The sequence below is a fragment of the Chiloscyllium punctatum genome, chromosome 19, assembly GCF_047496795.1.
Source record: "Chiloscyllium punctatum isolate Juve2018m chromosome 19, sChiPun1.3, whole genome shotgun sequence".
NCBI lineage: Eukaryota > Metazoa > Chordata > Chondrichthyes > Orectolobiformes > Hemiscylliidae > Chiloscyllium > Chiloscyllium punctatum.
Window position 1 is genome coordinate 42,051,357 of NC_092757.1, and position 14,709 is coordinate 42,066,065.

The window sequence follows — 14,709 nt, forward strand, 5'->3', positions numbered from 1 at the left end:
AATGCCTCTTCTTCCTCATGTTGCTCAGGAAATTTGGCATGTCTGTAAGGCCTCTCACCCACTTCTCCAGATGCACCATACTGTCTGAGTGCATAATAGCCTAGTATGGCAACTGCTCTGCCCATGACCGTAAGAAACTACAGAAGGTCATGTCCACAGCCCAGACCATCACAGAAGCCAACCTTCCTACCCATGGACTCCAATTACACTGCTTGCTGCCCTGGAAAGGCTGCCGACATCATCAAAGACCAATTGCACCCTGGTCATGATTTCCTCCAACCTCTTCCATCATGTAGAAGATACAGAAGCCTGAATAGACACACACCAGCAGGTTCAGGAACAGCTTCTACCCAGCCATTAATAGAATGACGGATGGTCTTCCTAACCTTAAATAATACTGATCTTGCTAACGTTGATCTCGCCTAGCACACGCCTTGTGCAATATAATCTGTATGCCTCAGTCTAAGTCTAGATTAGGTTGGGATATCTGGTCGGCATGGATGGGTTGGACTGAAGGGTCTGTTTCCAAGCTGTACATCTCTATGACTCTGATCTGTATGTCTTTGCTTATTATGATTTGCCTGCACTGTTTGTAAACAAAGCTTTTCACTGTACTTCAGTACATGTGACAGTAAATCAATCAATTAATCAATCAATCCAATCCTGGCAACATCCATGTAAATCTTTTCTGCTCCCTTTCAAGTTTAACAACATCTTTCCTATAGCAGGGAGACCAGAATTGAACGCAGTATTCTAAAAGTGGCCTGACCAATGACCTGTACAGCTGCAACTGCTATACCCAATGCACAAACCAATGAAAGCAAGCATGCCAAACACCTTCTTCACCACACTGTCTACCTGCAACTCCACGTTCAAGGAACTATGCATCTACACTCCTAGGACCCTTTGTTTGACAACACTCTCCTCAGGACCCAATCAGTTACTATATACCTCCTGCCCTGAGTTGCCTTACCAAAATGCAGCACATCTAAATTAAACTTCATCCACCCATCTGATCAAGGTTCCTTTGTACTCTGAGATTTTGGTGTCATCTGCAAACTTACTAACCATACCTCCTACCTTCACATCCAAATCATTTATATAAATGACAAAAAGCAGTGGACCCAGCACTGATCCTTGTGGCACATCACTCTCAGGCCTTTAGTCTGAGAAACAACCTTCCATCACCACCATCCTCTGTCTCCTACCTTCAGGCCAATTTTGTATCTAATTGGCTAGCTCCCCCTGGATTCCATGTGATCTAATTTTGCTAACCAGTCTAAAATGTGGAACCTTGTTGAATGCCTTGCTAGTCCACATCGACAACGTCAACTGGTCTGCCTTCATCAATCTCACTTGTCACTTCTTCAAAAAATTCAAATATGTTAGTGAGACATGATTTCCCACTCACAGAGCCATGTTGACTCTCCCTAATCATCCTTGCCTTTCCCTCAGAATCCTCTCCAACAAGTTCACTGGCTATTCCTTATCACCTTTCTTACATAATGACATACCATTCGCCAACCTCTAGTCTTTTGGCATCTCACCTTTGGCTATTGATGGTGTAAATATCTTAGCAAGGAGCCCAGCAATTTCTTTCCTACCTTCCCACAAAGTTCTGGGACACACTTGATTAGGTCGCTTTATGTGTTTTAAGACAAGATATACAGAAAATATCTTTCGCTGAATATGATATAGATAATTATGGAAGACTACCCAGCAATACCCACCTTACAGCAAAACTCTTAGGCACAGCTCTATGGTAATATTGAGGCCATTTGCTTCACAGCTCAGAGAATCTTATGAGTTCTGTTAGTAATCCCATATTGACTGTGTTGTCTTTCCTACACTAAGACACCAAAACCAGACAGAATATATAAGGACAGCCAAGCCAATGGATTACCTGATTGTACATTCTAAATTCTGCAATGCAATGGACTTGCACTAAGATATTCTGTCAGGTACAGCAGGATAGCCATCTATATAACCAGCTGAAATGTTCAATGTTCAAGTGTGTGCCCAATAAGAATGCAAGAAATGGAAGTAGGAACAGGCCACCCAGCCCCTTGATCCTACACAAACATTCAGTAGGATCGTGGCTGATCTGATCTTGACCTCAAATTTGTTTTCCTTCCCATTCCTTGTCATTTTTAAATTCAAAAATCTCTCTAACTCAGTCTTGTGTATAGTCAATGACAAGACAAATTGAGCCTGATATATTCGTGTTCATACTGGGCCCTGACCGTGAAAGCAGTAAAATCATTGATGCTTTTCCAGTTAAAATAAAAACCTGGAGGATAATTGATCTGTAACAGTGCCTAGTTTGCCAACAAGGACAAAAACCATCCCCAGCAGCTCCCCCACATACATGGGAATGTTGGGTAAATGGAGTCGGTTCCATGTTGACTATGCTGACCCTTTCATGGGTTCAACATTCTTAGTCATTGTAGATGCCAACTCAAAGTGGTTGGACATGCATAAAGTTCAGTTACAAAACACGGGGAAGATGATAGTAAACCTGCGAGCATCTTTTGAAATACGAGGGCTTCTGGAAATGTTGTTCAGACAAAGGGCTAGAATTTGAATGGCATTCAGCTCCATAGCATCCATTGTCCAATGGTCTGGTGGAAAGAGCAGTCCAAACTTTGAAGACAGGCTTAGAGAAACAGCCTACAGCTTCACTCTATATCAAACTGTAATGGTTCCTATTTGATTAACAGACTACCCCTCATGCAACTGTAGGGATAGTTCCAGCAGAGTTGCTAATTGGAAGAAGACGCTGCACCAGGTTAAATGTGATCTTCCCAGACCTGGGGGGTAGAGAGTGAAACAGCATCAGGAACACCCGTGCCAGACAGAGGTCTCATCTAAGCAAGAGAGACAGTTTACTTCAGGAGATGAAATTTGGTGCCAAAACGGTGGAAATGGCCCTGCAGTGGTAAGAGGCACGGTTGACACAAGGTCGAGTCCCGAGACATACTAAGTTTGGATAGGTGAGGCAGTCCTGAACAAGTACATGAAAGCTGAAAACTCGCAAGCAGAGCAGGAACAAACCATACCTGGCACCTCAAAACAGCAGAAAGGCTGTGGAATGTGTGGGTTCTCCCCCTCTGTCTAGCATCGAGAAAATCTCAGAATCTGAGATGGACATTGTGGATATCGCAGCTTTGATGTCTTTACTGTTTAAAGAAAAGGATGAATTTCTCCCAAGATACTCTGGGCGCAGGAGGCAGGCCATACGCTGCCTGTATCTGAGGCTGGGTCAGTGGAACTGGACGCAGTGTGCAAACGCCCCATGTGAGGCTGCAGGAAAAAGAAGAGGCCTACCTCCCCAGACTTTGAAGGGAAGGTATGTACTAATTGTAATGAGGTCAGCCAGGTGGTCCAATCAGGGAGCCCTGGCTGACATTACAGGAGTCGAGAGTATGTTACTGGAAAAGCACAGCAGGTCAGGCAGCACCAGGAAGGGCTTAAACCCAAAACATTGATTCTCCAGCTCCGTGGATGCTGCCTGACCTGCTGTGCTTTTCCAGCAACACACTCTCAACTCTGATCTCCAGCATCTGCAGTCCTCACTGTCTCCTAGCTGACATTACAGGAGTGTCAGAGGTTCTGTCACTCTGAGAACTGGCTTTGAGGAAGTATTGCTATTTCCACTGATTCCAGGAAGGCCCACTCGGGTTGAAAAGACTGAAAGTTTGCAGGAAGAATTTCCTGGACTAATCCTAGATTACACTGTCTTTCCTTGTATTGGGGGAGTGGTGGTTAGGGGATGAATGAATGCAGTAAATTATAAAATAATTCAAGCACAGCAGCAGATCCAAAGATAAGCACCTTGTGCTTGACAACATGATCTGAGGCTGAAGCTGAAAAAAGTATGATAAAATGAGATTCTGATGAGAAAGTGAAGATCTCTTCAGGAGCCAGGTGATGAGCTTTAGGTAGTTGTCAATAAAATAGTTGACACTTCTTGTGATGCTTCATGTAAGTGCAATGATATAGAAATGGAGGAAGCTATTGGTGTAGTCGTATCATCATTGGTCTAGTCAGCCAGACATCCAGCAGCGAGTGGAATTTGAATTCAGTAAAAATCTGAAATGAAAACTCTGTTGATGACTGAGAAATTGTTGTTGTAAGAAATCATCTTAGAATCCCTGCAGTGTGGAAGCATGCCCTTTGGCCCAACAAGCCCACACTGACCCTCCGAAGAGATTTGCACCCAAACTCTACAGTTACCCCTGACTAGTGCAATTAACCTACAGATCCCTAAACACTACAGACAATTTAGCATGGCCAATTCACCTAACCTACACATCTTTGGACTGTGGGAGGAAACTGGAGCACCCGGAGGAAACTCATGTAGACACAGGGAGAATGTGCAAACTCCACACAGACAGTTGCCCAAGACTGGAATCAAACCTGGGTCCCTGGTGCTTTGAGGCAGCGGTGTTAACCACTGAGCCACCATGCTGCCCCTTCACTAATTTTGATCCACGAATGTTCTTTAGGGAAGGAAATCTGCCTTCTTTACCTGGCCTGGCCTACGTGTGATTCACATTACTCATAATAACGGCCCAATCAGCCAGTCTGTTGTATCAAAAGTGGAATGAAACCAGATGGGCCACCTGTCATCGACTGAGGCATTGGAAAAGCTGACGGCAAACATAATCTTGTCCACCCTGAAAGATCTTCCTTATTATTATCTGGATTAATATTGGGAGAGCTGTCTCATGGACTAGTCAAGCAACAACCTGACATAGTCCTACTCAAAGTATCATACGTTACGGACAATTTTGCAGACACTGTCATCAGCATTGCTGAGGTGGTGGCACAGATGTATATATTTGGGAGCACATTGCCCTGTGAGTCCTCACCATTGACTCGCAACCCCATCTCAAGGTGTGAGATCAAACATGGGCAAGGAAACCTCCTGCTCATTGTCACGCACAGACCTCCCTTGGCTGATGACTCTGTGCTTCTCTATGTTAACAAAACTTGGAAGGAGCACTAAGGTGACAAGAGAGGAAGGGAATATACTCTGGGTTTTTCAATGTCTACCACCAAGAATGGCGTGGCAGCAGCACTATTGATCAAGCTGGTTGGGTCTTTAAGGGCATAGCTGCTGGACTAGGTCTGTGGTAGATGCAGGAACAAACAAATGGAAACCTTGACCTTATCCTTACCAATCTGCCAACTGCTGATGCATCTGTCCATGGCAATATCTGTAAAAAATTACCACCCCACAGTCCTTTGTATGGTAATAAGCAGTCCTAGCAAAGTCCCATCTTCACACTAGGAAATGTGACAGACTTCAAATAGAGTTAGCAACTCAAGACTGGGCATCCATGAGCATGAGGAGCCACCAACAGCTGCAGTATTGTACTCCAGCACAATATGTAACCTAATGGCTCAGTATATGCCCCACTCAGCCATTTACTAAAAAGTCAGGAAATCAATCTTGGTTCAATGGAGAGTGCAGAGGGTCATGCCAGGAGCAGCACTGGGCAGACCTAAAAATTAGGTGTCACCTTGGTAAAGTAACAAACTGGTATGCCAAACAACAAAACATCAAGTGATGGACAGAACTGTGAAACAATTGTGAATCAATTTCACAAACAATGAATCCGATGTAACCTCTGTAGCCCTGCTAGACAAGTCATGAATGATGTTGGGCAATTAAACAACTCACTGGAGGAGGAGGCTGCATAAATATCCAAATTCTCATTTCAGTACAAAAGATAAAGCTAAAGCTGAAGCATTTGCACATATTTCAGCCAGAAGTGCAGAGCAAGTGATCCATCTTGGCCTTTCATTGTCGCCCCATCAGTCTACACCTTATCATCAGTAAAGTTATGGAGGTGTCATCAACATTGCTATAAAACAGCACCTGCTCAGCAATAACCTGCTCAGTGATGCCTAGTTTGGATTTTGCCAAGGCCATTCAGCTCCTAACTTCATTCCAGTCTTGTTTCAAACATGGACAAAAGGGCTGAATTCCAGAAATGAGGTCAGAGTGGCAGCCTCTGATATCAAGGCCACATTTGAATAAGTCTGGCATCAAGGGGCCTTAGTAAACTGGAATCAATGGGTATAAGGGGGCAAATTCACCACTGGTTAGAGTCTTAGCTGACACAAAGGAAGATGGTTGTGGGACATCTGTCATCTCAGCACCAGGCGATCTCGGCATGAGTTCTTCAGGATAGTGTCCTATGTCCATCTTCAGCTGCTTCATTAAAGACCTTTCCTCTCTTACATGGTCAAAATGGGGATGTTCACTGATGGTTGTACAGTGTTCACCACCATTCGGGACTCTTCAGATACTGAAGCAGTCCATGTTCACGTGCAACAAGACTTGAACAATATGCAGATTTGGGTTGACAAGTGGCAAGTAACATGCACACAACCCAAGAACCAAGTAATGGTAATCTCCAATGAGAATCTAGCCATTGCCCCTTGACATTAAATGGCATTTCCATTGCTGAAACTGAACTGAACTATTGATATTAATATTGTGACTATTGTGACTGGGCGGCACGGTGGCACAGTGGTTAGCACTGTTGCCTCACAGCGCCAGAGACCTGGGTTCAATTCCTGCCTCAGTGTGGACTTTGCACATTCTCACCGTGTCTGTGCGGGTTTCCTCCAGGTGCTCAGGTTTCCTCCCACATTCCAAAAATGTGTAGGTTAGGTGAATTGGCCATGCTAAATTGCCTATAGTGTTAGGTGAAGGGGTAAATGTAAATGGGTCTGGGTGGGTTGCTCTTCGAAGGGTCGGTGTGGACTTGTTGGGCCAAAAGGCCTGTTTCCACACTGTAAGTAATCTAATCTAAATAAAAAAAGCAAGCCGAAGGCTAGGAATCCTGCAGCAAGCAACTCACCTCCTGACTCCCTAAAAGGGAAAGGTCAGGATTGTGATGGAATACTCTGCATTTGCCAGGATGGGCGCAGCTCTAACAACATTCAAGAAGGTTGACGCCATCCAGAACAAAGCACTTGATTGACACATCCACAATTATCCACTCCCTCCATGACTGAAGCTCAGTAAAAGATGTGTGTACCATCTATAGGATGCACTGCAGAAATTCACTATTTCCTTAACACCTTCCAAATCCTTGACTAATTCATCTAGAAACACAAGCACAGCAGACACACAAGAGCACCAGTTGCAGTTCATGTGAGATTTCAGAGAATCCGGGGTTCGGATAACAGTACGATTCTACTGGCCAGGCTATCCAGGGATTGGGTAACTTCTCAAGAAATGCCACAAACATCAAAGGCATGACCCCATGTTACAGTAAAAAGTGAAATCTTGTACAACAGCTTTCTTACTGTTGGGATCAGATAAAACTTACTCTTTTAAATATTTATTTTCTTTCTTTTAAAAGTAACTGGCCTTTACAGGGCCATCATAACCTTCGCACAACTTGTTTTTCTGGCTATTTCTATTTAGTCAGCAAGTTTGGTTGCAGTATATTTGGTCCCTTCTTCCAAGTCATTAATATAGATTGTTGAGGACATTCGAGGTCCCAGCACTAAGCCCTGTCACCTCACTTTTTAAATTGAAAATGATAGTTATTTATCCCAATTCTTTGTTTCAATTTAGCTAAATATCTACACTAACAAATTACTCCTGTGCGGTAACATTTTATGTGTCATCTAAATATGCAACATTGTAGTATAATTACATAACTTTGGACCCCGTTGTCAATTCAGCTAAACATTCAACATTTCACAGGTGTACTTAATATGCTTCTTCTTTCTTTCCAAAGCTGCTCTGAAAACATCTTATTGAGAAGAAACCATTTGTAAATCATGTCACCTTACAGCACAGAAGAAGGCTTTTCTGTCCATTATTTCTGAGGCACTGACTCTTAGTTGTACCATTAGTCCCACTTACCTGTTGTTTCTGCATAGCTCTGCAATTTTTATCCATTTTATAACTTAGTCAGTTCCCCTTTTTAAAGCTGCTATTGAATCTGTTTTCAGCACCTTTTCAGGTAGTGCATTCCAAACCACAATTGTTATGTAAAGACTCTGCAAGTAAAAAAGTTTCACCTTGTTTATTCTATGAAAACTTCATGATTTTAAATACCTCTACAAATACTTTGAAAGGCCTTTGATAAGGTTCCACATTGTAGGCTGCTCTGGAAGGTTAAATCACATGGAATCCAGAGGGAGCTGGGAAATTGGATACACAATTGGCTTGATGGTAGGAAGCAGAGGGTAATAGTGGAAGGATGCTTGTCGGACCGGAGCCCTGTGACTAATGGTGTACCTCAGGGGTCGGTGCTGGGTTCATTGCTGTTTGTTATCTATATCAGTGATTTGGATGAGACTGTAGAAGGCATGATTAATAAGTTTGCAGATGACACTAAAATAGGTGGACAGTGAAGAAGGTTATCAGAAATTGCAGCAGGACCTCGATTAGCTGGGGGAGTGGGCCGAGAAATGGCAACTGGAGTTTAATACAGATAAAGATCATCTGTTTTGGAAAGTCAAATTAAGGCAAGAGTATCATGGTGTATGGTCAGACCTTAGGGATTGTAGTGGAACAGAGGGACCTTAGAGTTCAGGTGCATGGTTCTCTGAAAGTGGAGTCCGGGTAGACAGGGCAGTGAAGAAGGCTTTTGGCACACTGGCCTTCATCAGTCAGGGCATTGAGTATAGAAGTTGGGGAGTTATGTTGCAGTTGTACAGGATGTTAGTGAAGCTGTACTTGGAGTATTGTATTCGGTTTTGGTCACCTTGCTATAGGAAGGATGTTATTAAACTGCAAAGAGTGCAGAACAAATTTACAAGGATATTGCCAGGACCCAAGGGTCTGAGTTATAGGGAGAGGTTGGACATGCTAGGACTTTTTTCTTTAGAGCATAGGTGATTGAGGGGTGACCTTATAGAGGTGTGTAAGATCATGAGAGGCATGGATAAGGTGAATGCACTCAGTCTTATTCCCAGGGTTGGGGAATCAAGGACTAGTGGACATCAGTAAGTTAGAGGGGAATGAATAAAAAGGAACCTGAGGGGCAACGTTTATACACAGAGGGTGGTACGCATGTGGAATGAGCTGCCAGCAGAAGTGGTTGAGGTGGATACATTAACAACATTTAAAAGACATTTGGACAAATACATGGATAGGAAAGGTTTAGAAGGATATGGGCCAAGTGCAGGGAGATGGGGTTAACACAGATGGACATTCTGGTCGGCACGAACCAGTTTGGGCCAAAGGGCCTGTCTCCATGCTGGAGGACTCTATGACTCTACTAAATCTCCACTTAAGCTCCTCTGCTTTCAGGGAAACACCTGGAACCTATTCAGTCTTTATGTAACTGAAATTTCTGATCCTAGATATCATTCCAGCAAATCTCATATCCACCATCTCCAAGCTCATGCCATCCTTCCTAAAGAGTCATGTCCAAAACTGGATGCAATGCTCTATTTGGGTCCTAACCAAGTTTAACATAACTTTCTTGCTCTTGTACATTATGCCCTGCTCATGTAATACAAGATACTCTATGCTTTTTAAACAGCCTTCTCAATGTTAGCTTGCTGCTGAAACTCAGACCTGCATGTCTGTTAACATCTGACTGACACTAAAGGGTTGTTTTAAATAGAGAGTGAGATCAGGGCACTATTAAATCTGCTGGTAACCTCTCTGCTTCAATGGGGATAGTCTTCTTTCTTCAGTATCATTACCGTCACCCCACAACTGCTTTTGAAATCCATGTTCTTGCTCTGTATGATTCCTATAGGTCAGCAAAGCCACAACGTTGCAGAAAACAGCTGCATACATCACCAAGCTACAGCAAGAACAGGCACAGACACAGAAGGAGGCACAACGCATTCGAGAAGATATTGAGAAGATCAATGCTGCAATCAAGTAAGATTTTCTTGCAAAATCCTTAGCAACTGCAGTGTTGAAAGAGCTTTACTCTATACCTAACCCGTTTTGTACTTGTCTGGGATTTTCTGATTTCCGAGGATTGCAGAGCAATGTGAATCCATGTCGAGGGGGCTTTACCACTTCATTGAAACGGTGGTTGGGATGTTGGGGAAATCAACACACAATGATGGGATTGGAGTGATGGGATTGCACTTATGTACCACCCTTAACATAGTAAAATATTTCAAGGGGCTTCACAGGTGAAGCATTCAACAACATTTGACAAGAGCCACATAAGGTGATGAAAAACTTGGCCGAAGGATCAGACTTTAAATAGCTTTTCCAACACGAAAAAAGGGTGAAGACTTTGTGGGGCTTATCGTATTCACAACCACCGGTTTTCTCAAAGTGCTTGACAGCTGATGAAGTACGTCTTGAAGTGGGGTCACTGTTGTACTGCAGAAAATGTGGCAGTTGATTAGCAAGCAGCATGTTCCCACAAATAGCACTGCTATCAGGACCACAAGATCAGTTAGTTGAGGAATGAATGTTGGTCAGTGTATAGGGAACCTTTCCTACTCTTCTTCAGGATGGGGTTTATAATGCCCACCACAGTGTCTGGTTTTACTATCTCATTTAAAAGCCATTAACTCTGACTGTTCAATATTCAGTCAGTACTGATCCTACAGCGATGCAGCATTCCATTGGTACTGGCTGGAATGTCTAATGTGAGTTTTTAGCTAAAATCCCAGAGTGGGATTAAAACCCACAAATCTCTGAAATTTCTTCCCTCACTTCACTCTCAACTCTGAGTCAGATTCAGGGACTAGGGTAGCTAATTTAACAACTGCTAATGGTGAAGCAGTTAAAATCATGGATACTCAAGAGGCCAGAATTGGAGGAGCAGAGAAATTTGACAAATTGTGAGGGTGGAATAAAGTAGAGATTTGCCTTTTGCTCTGGAATCAAGTGAGAGTAGTGTCACCTGACTGATGATAGCATGGTGCCCTTCTCACACTGACTGGCTGCAGACACATTGAGAAGGATGAGGAGGGAAAGTTTCCCCTTTGTCACAGAATATCATCTGTGATCTTGATAAGTATATTCCAGGTCTGTGAAAAGGACAAACACCTGACTTTTGAGGGATTGAAGCACGGTGTTCCAGGAAATATGGGCACAAACTTGACAACAGATTTAAAGGATGAAGGATTTTGGAGAAGATGGGAAGGTTATAGATTGGACAACAGTTTGCAACATCAGAAGAATCATGGTTTGATTTTGAGGAGTCAGCTGATGAAAGCAAATGTGAACAGGATTGGGTAGTACCTGAGGAGAGAGAAATGTGAACTGGCGATATTGGGTGATGTGTCTTGTGGGTTGCTGAGAGCAGGAAGTCCTTTTGGGTATTGGAGAGGAATTTCCCAAAGTCTGTTACCAGGAGATTGGTGATTACGATACACCCCACTTTTCCATGTACATTGTTTCCGAGAACGAGAGAGAGGTGGGTGGATTTTGAGTACAGGGTAAAGTGGATTTTGTTGTAGATGACTGAATCAGCAGCTGGTGACACATGATTCTATTCTATCAACTGAATATTGAGTGAGTTTTTACCTTCTGGTTTCCAGCATTTATCAGCAACAGCTGCCTGCTACCGGAGTCCCCATCACTCAGCAACGATTCAGACAGATGAGGGAGATGTTCAATGAGTATGTGCGTGAGCGGACATTATGCAACTGGAAGTTCTGGATTGTATCCTTTACTCAGCTGTTGCCATTCATGTGGGCGAAATGCTGACAGCTCGGGCTTCGCAGTGTGGGGGTGCTATTCCTCACTGTGATGACTCTGACCCAGATCAGCCCAATTGTTAGCTTCTGAGCTGAAAGCAGATTTTTGTGGTGGGTAGCATATAATAGTTGGTTATCTGCCATGGAGGACAAGAAAAACTACCAGTTGGAGGCACCAGCTAAGCATGGATTAATTAAGGTATGGATTAGTTTTCTGTTTAAGTAACTACCTGTTAATATCAGTGAAGTATACAGGAGACATGGAGCTGATAACTATTTGTGTCAAAAAGTGTGGTGCTGGGAAAGCACAGCAAGTTAGGCAGCATCCAAGGATTATGAGAGTTGATATTTCAAGCATAAGCCCTTCATTAGGAATGTGGGGGAAGGCAGTAGGTAGATGAAGGTGAGGGGGATGATGGTGATAGGTCAGAGTGGAGGATGGAGCAGATAGGTGGGAAGGAAGATGGATGGGTAGGACAGTTCAAGAGGGCTGGAAGGTTAGATCTGGGATGAGGTGGGGAGAGGGGAGATGAAGAAGCTGGTGAAATTGACATTGATCCCATATGGATGGAGGGTACCAAGGCAGAAGATAAGGCATTCATCCTCCAGGCACCGGGTGGCTAGGATTTGGTGGTGGAGGAGGCCCAGGACTTGCATGTCCTTGGCAGAGTGGGAGGGGGAAGTTAAAGTGGTTGGCCATAGGGCGGTGGGGTTGTTGAGTGTGTGTGTCCCAGAGATGTTCCCTGAAACATTCCGCGAGTTGGCATCCTGTCTCCCCAAGGTAGAGGAGACCACATTGAGAGCAATAGACACAGTAGATTAGGTATTTGGATGTGCAGGAAAATCTCTGCCGGATGTGGAAGGATCTTTTGGGGCCTTGGATAGAGATGAGGGGAAGGTGTGGGTGCAGGTTTTGCAATTCCTGCGGTGGCAGAGGAAGGTACTGGGAGGGAAGGGTGTTTTGGTGGGGGCCGTGGACCTAATAAGGGAGTCATGGAGGGAATGGTCTCTGCAGAACACAGATAGTGGGGGGAGGGAAATATATCACTGGTAGTGGTGTCCGTTTAGAGGTGGTGAAAATGGCGGAGGATGATGCGATGTATCCGGAAATTGGTGGGGTGGAAAGTGAGGACCAGGGGGATTCTATCCTTATTGCGGTTGGAGGGGTGGGGTTCAAGGGCGGACGGGTGGGTAGTGGAGGAGATGTGCTGGAGGGCATTGCTGACGACATGGGAGGGGAAATTGCAGTCCTTGATGTAGGTGGTCATCTGGGATGTTCTGGAGTGGAATTAGTGTTCATCGGAGCAGATGCAGTGGAGGTGGAGGAGTTGGGAATAAGGGATAGCATTTTTGCAGGAGGTGGTTCGGAGGTGGTGTAGTCCAGATAGCTGAGGGCGTCAGTGGGTTTGAAGGAGACGTCTGTGTTGAGTTGGTTGCTGGAGATGGAGACGGAGAGGTCCAGGAAGGAAAGGGAGGTGTCCGAGATGGGCCAGATGAAGTTGAAGTCAGGGTGAAAGGTGTTCGTGAAGTTGATGAACTGTTCACCTCCTCATGGGAGCACTATTTGTGTTAAACTTCCAGACAAATGGACACTGTGCTTTCCTTATGTTACTGGACTAATGATCTAAAGATTCTGGATTAGTGGTGCTGGAAGAGCACAGCAGTTCAGGCAGCATCCAAGGAACAGCGAAATCGACGTTTCGGGCAAAAGCCCTTCATCAGGAATAAAGGCAGTGAGCCTGAAGCGTGGAGAGATAAGCCAGAGGAGGGTGGGGGTGGGGAGAGAGTAGCATAGAGTACAATAGGTGAGTGGGGGAAGGGATGAAGGTGATAGGTCAGGGAGGAGAGGGTGGAGTGGATAGGTGGAAAAGGAGATAGGCAGGTAGGACAAGTCCGGACAAGTCATGGGGACAGTTACTGAGCTGGAAGTTTAGAACTAGGGTGAGGTGGGGGAAGGGGAAATGAGGAAACTGTTGAAGTCCACATTGATGCCCTGGGGTTGAATTGTTCCGAGACGGAAGATGAGGCGTTCTTCCTCCAGGCATCTGGTGGTGAGGGAGCGGCAGTGAAGGAGGCCCAGGACCTCCATGTCCTCGGCAGAATGGGAGGGGGAGTTGAAATGTTGGGCCACGGGGCGGTTTGGTTGATTGGTGCGGGTGTCCCGGAGATGTTCCCTAAAGCGCTCTGCTAGGAGGCGCCCAGTCTCCCCAATGTAGAGGAGACCACATCGGGAGCAACGGATACAATAAATGATATTAGTGGATGTGCAGGTAAAACTTTGATGGATGTGGAAGGCTCCTTTAGGGCCTTGGATAGAGGTGAGGGAGGAGGTGTGGGCGCAGGTTTTACAGTTCCTGCGGTGGCAGGGGAAGGCGCCAGGATGGGAGGGTGTGTTGTAGGGGGGTGTGGACCTGACCAGGTAGTCACGGAGGGAATAGTCTTTGCGGAAGGCGGAAAGGGGTGGGGAGGGAAATATATCCCTGGTGGTGGGGTCTTTTTGGAGGTGGCGGAAATGTCGGCGGATGATTTGGTTTATGCAAAGGTTGGTAGGGTGGAAGGTGATGCGTTGGAGGGCATCTAATTCCAAGAGTTGGCCTGTGGCTACATTCAATTCTGCCCAGCAACAAGGGAGGGCTCATTACAATATTTTCAATAGGTCATTCAGACAATTTAGAGTTGCTGAAGAGGAGTTCAAAGGGCATAGACAGTTATTTGAAGGGGCAGGCACGGAAAGAGTCTTCAGGCGACGGAGTACTACTGCAATCCAAACATGTGCAGGTCAGGTTAATTGGCCATGCTAAATTGCCCATAGTGTTAGGTGCATTAGTCAGAGGGTCTGAGTGGGTTACTCTTTGGAGGGTTGGTGTGGACTTGTTAGGCCGAAGGGCCTGTTTCCACACTGTAGGGAATCTAATCTAATCTAATCTTTAACCACCCTGACCTTAAATTTACCTGGACCATCTCTGACACCTCCCTCCCCTTCCTGGACCTCTCCATCTCCATTAATGACGACCGACTTGACACTGACATTTTTTACAAACCCAT

At 44.9% G+C, this 14,709-nt stretch overlaps 1 protein-coding gene across 1 annotated transcript in view; it reads left to right on the plus strand.

The window, feature by feature from the left end:
* mlxipl (MLX interacting protein like) overlaps nt 1-14,709 on the plus strand; it is a 253,703-nt gene that overhangs the window by 225,441 nt on the left and 13,553 nt on the right. Inside the window, exons 14-15 of the mRNA XM_072589170.1 lie at nt 9,750-9,877; nt 11,506-11,629. Of these exons, the coding sequence (XP_072445271.1) occupies nt 9,750-9,877; nt 11,506-11,629 (252 nt within the window). The remainder of the gene's footprint in view (nt 1-9,749; nt 9,878-11,505; nt 11,630-14,709) is intronic.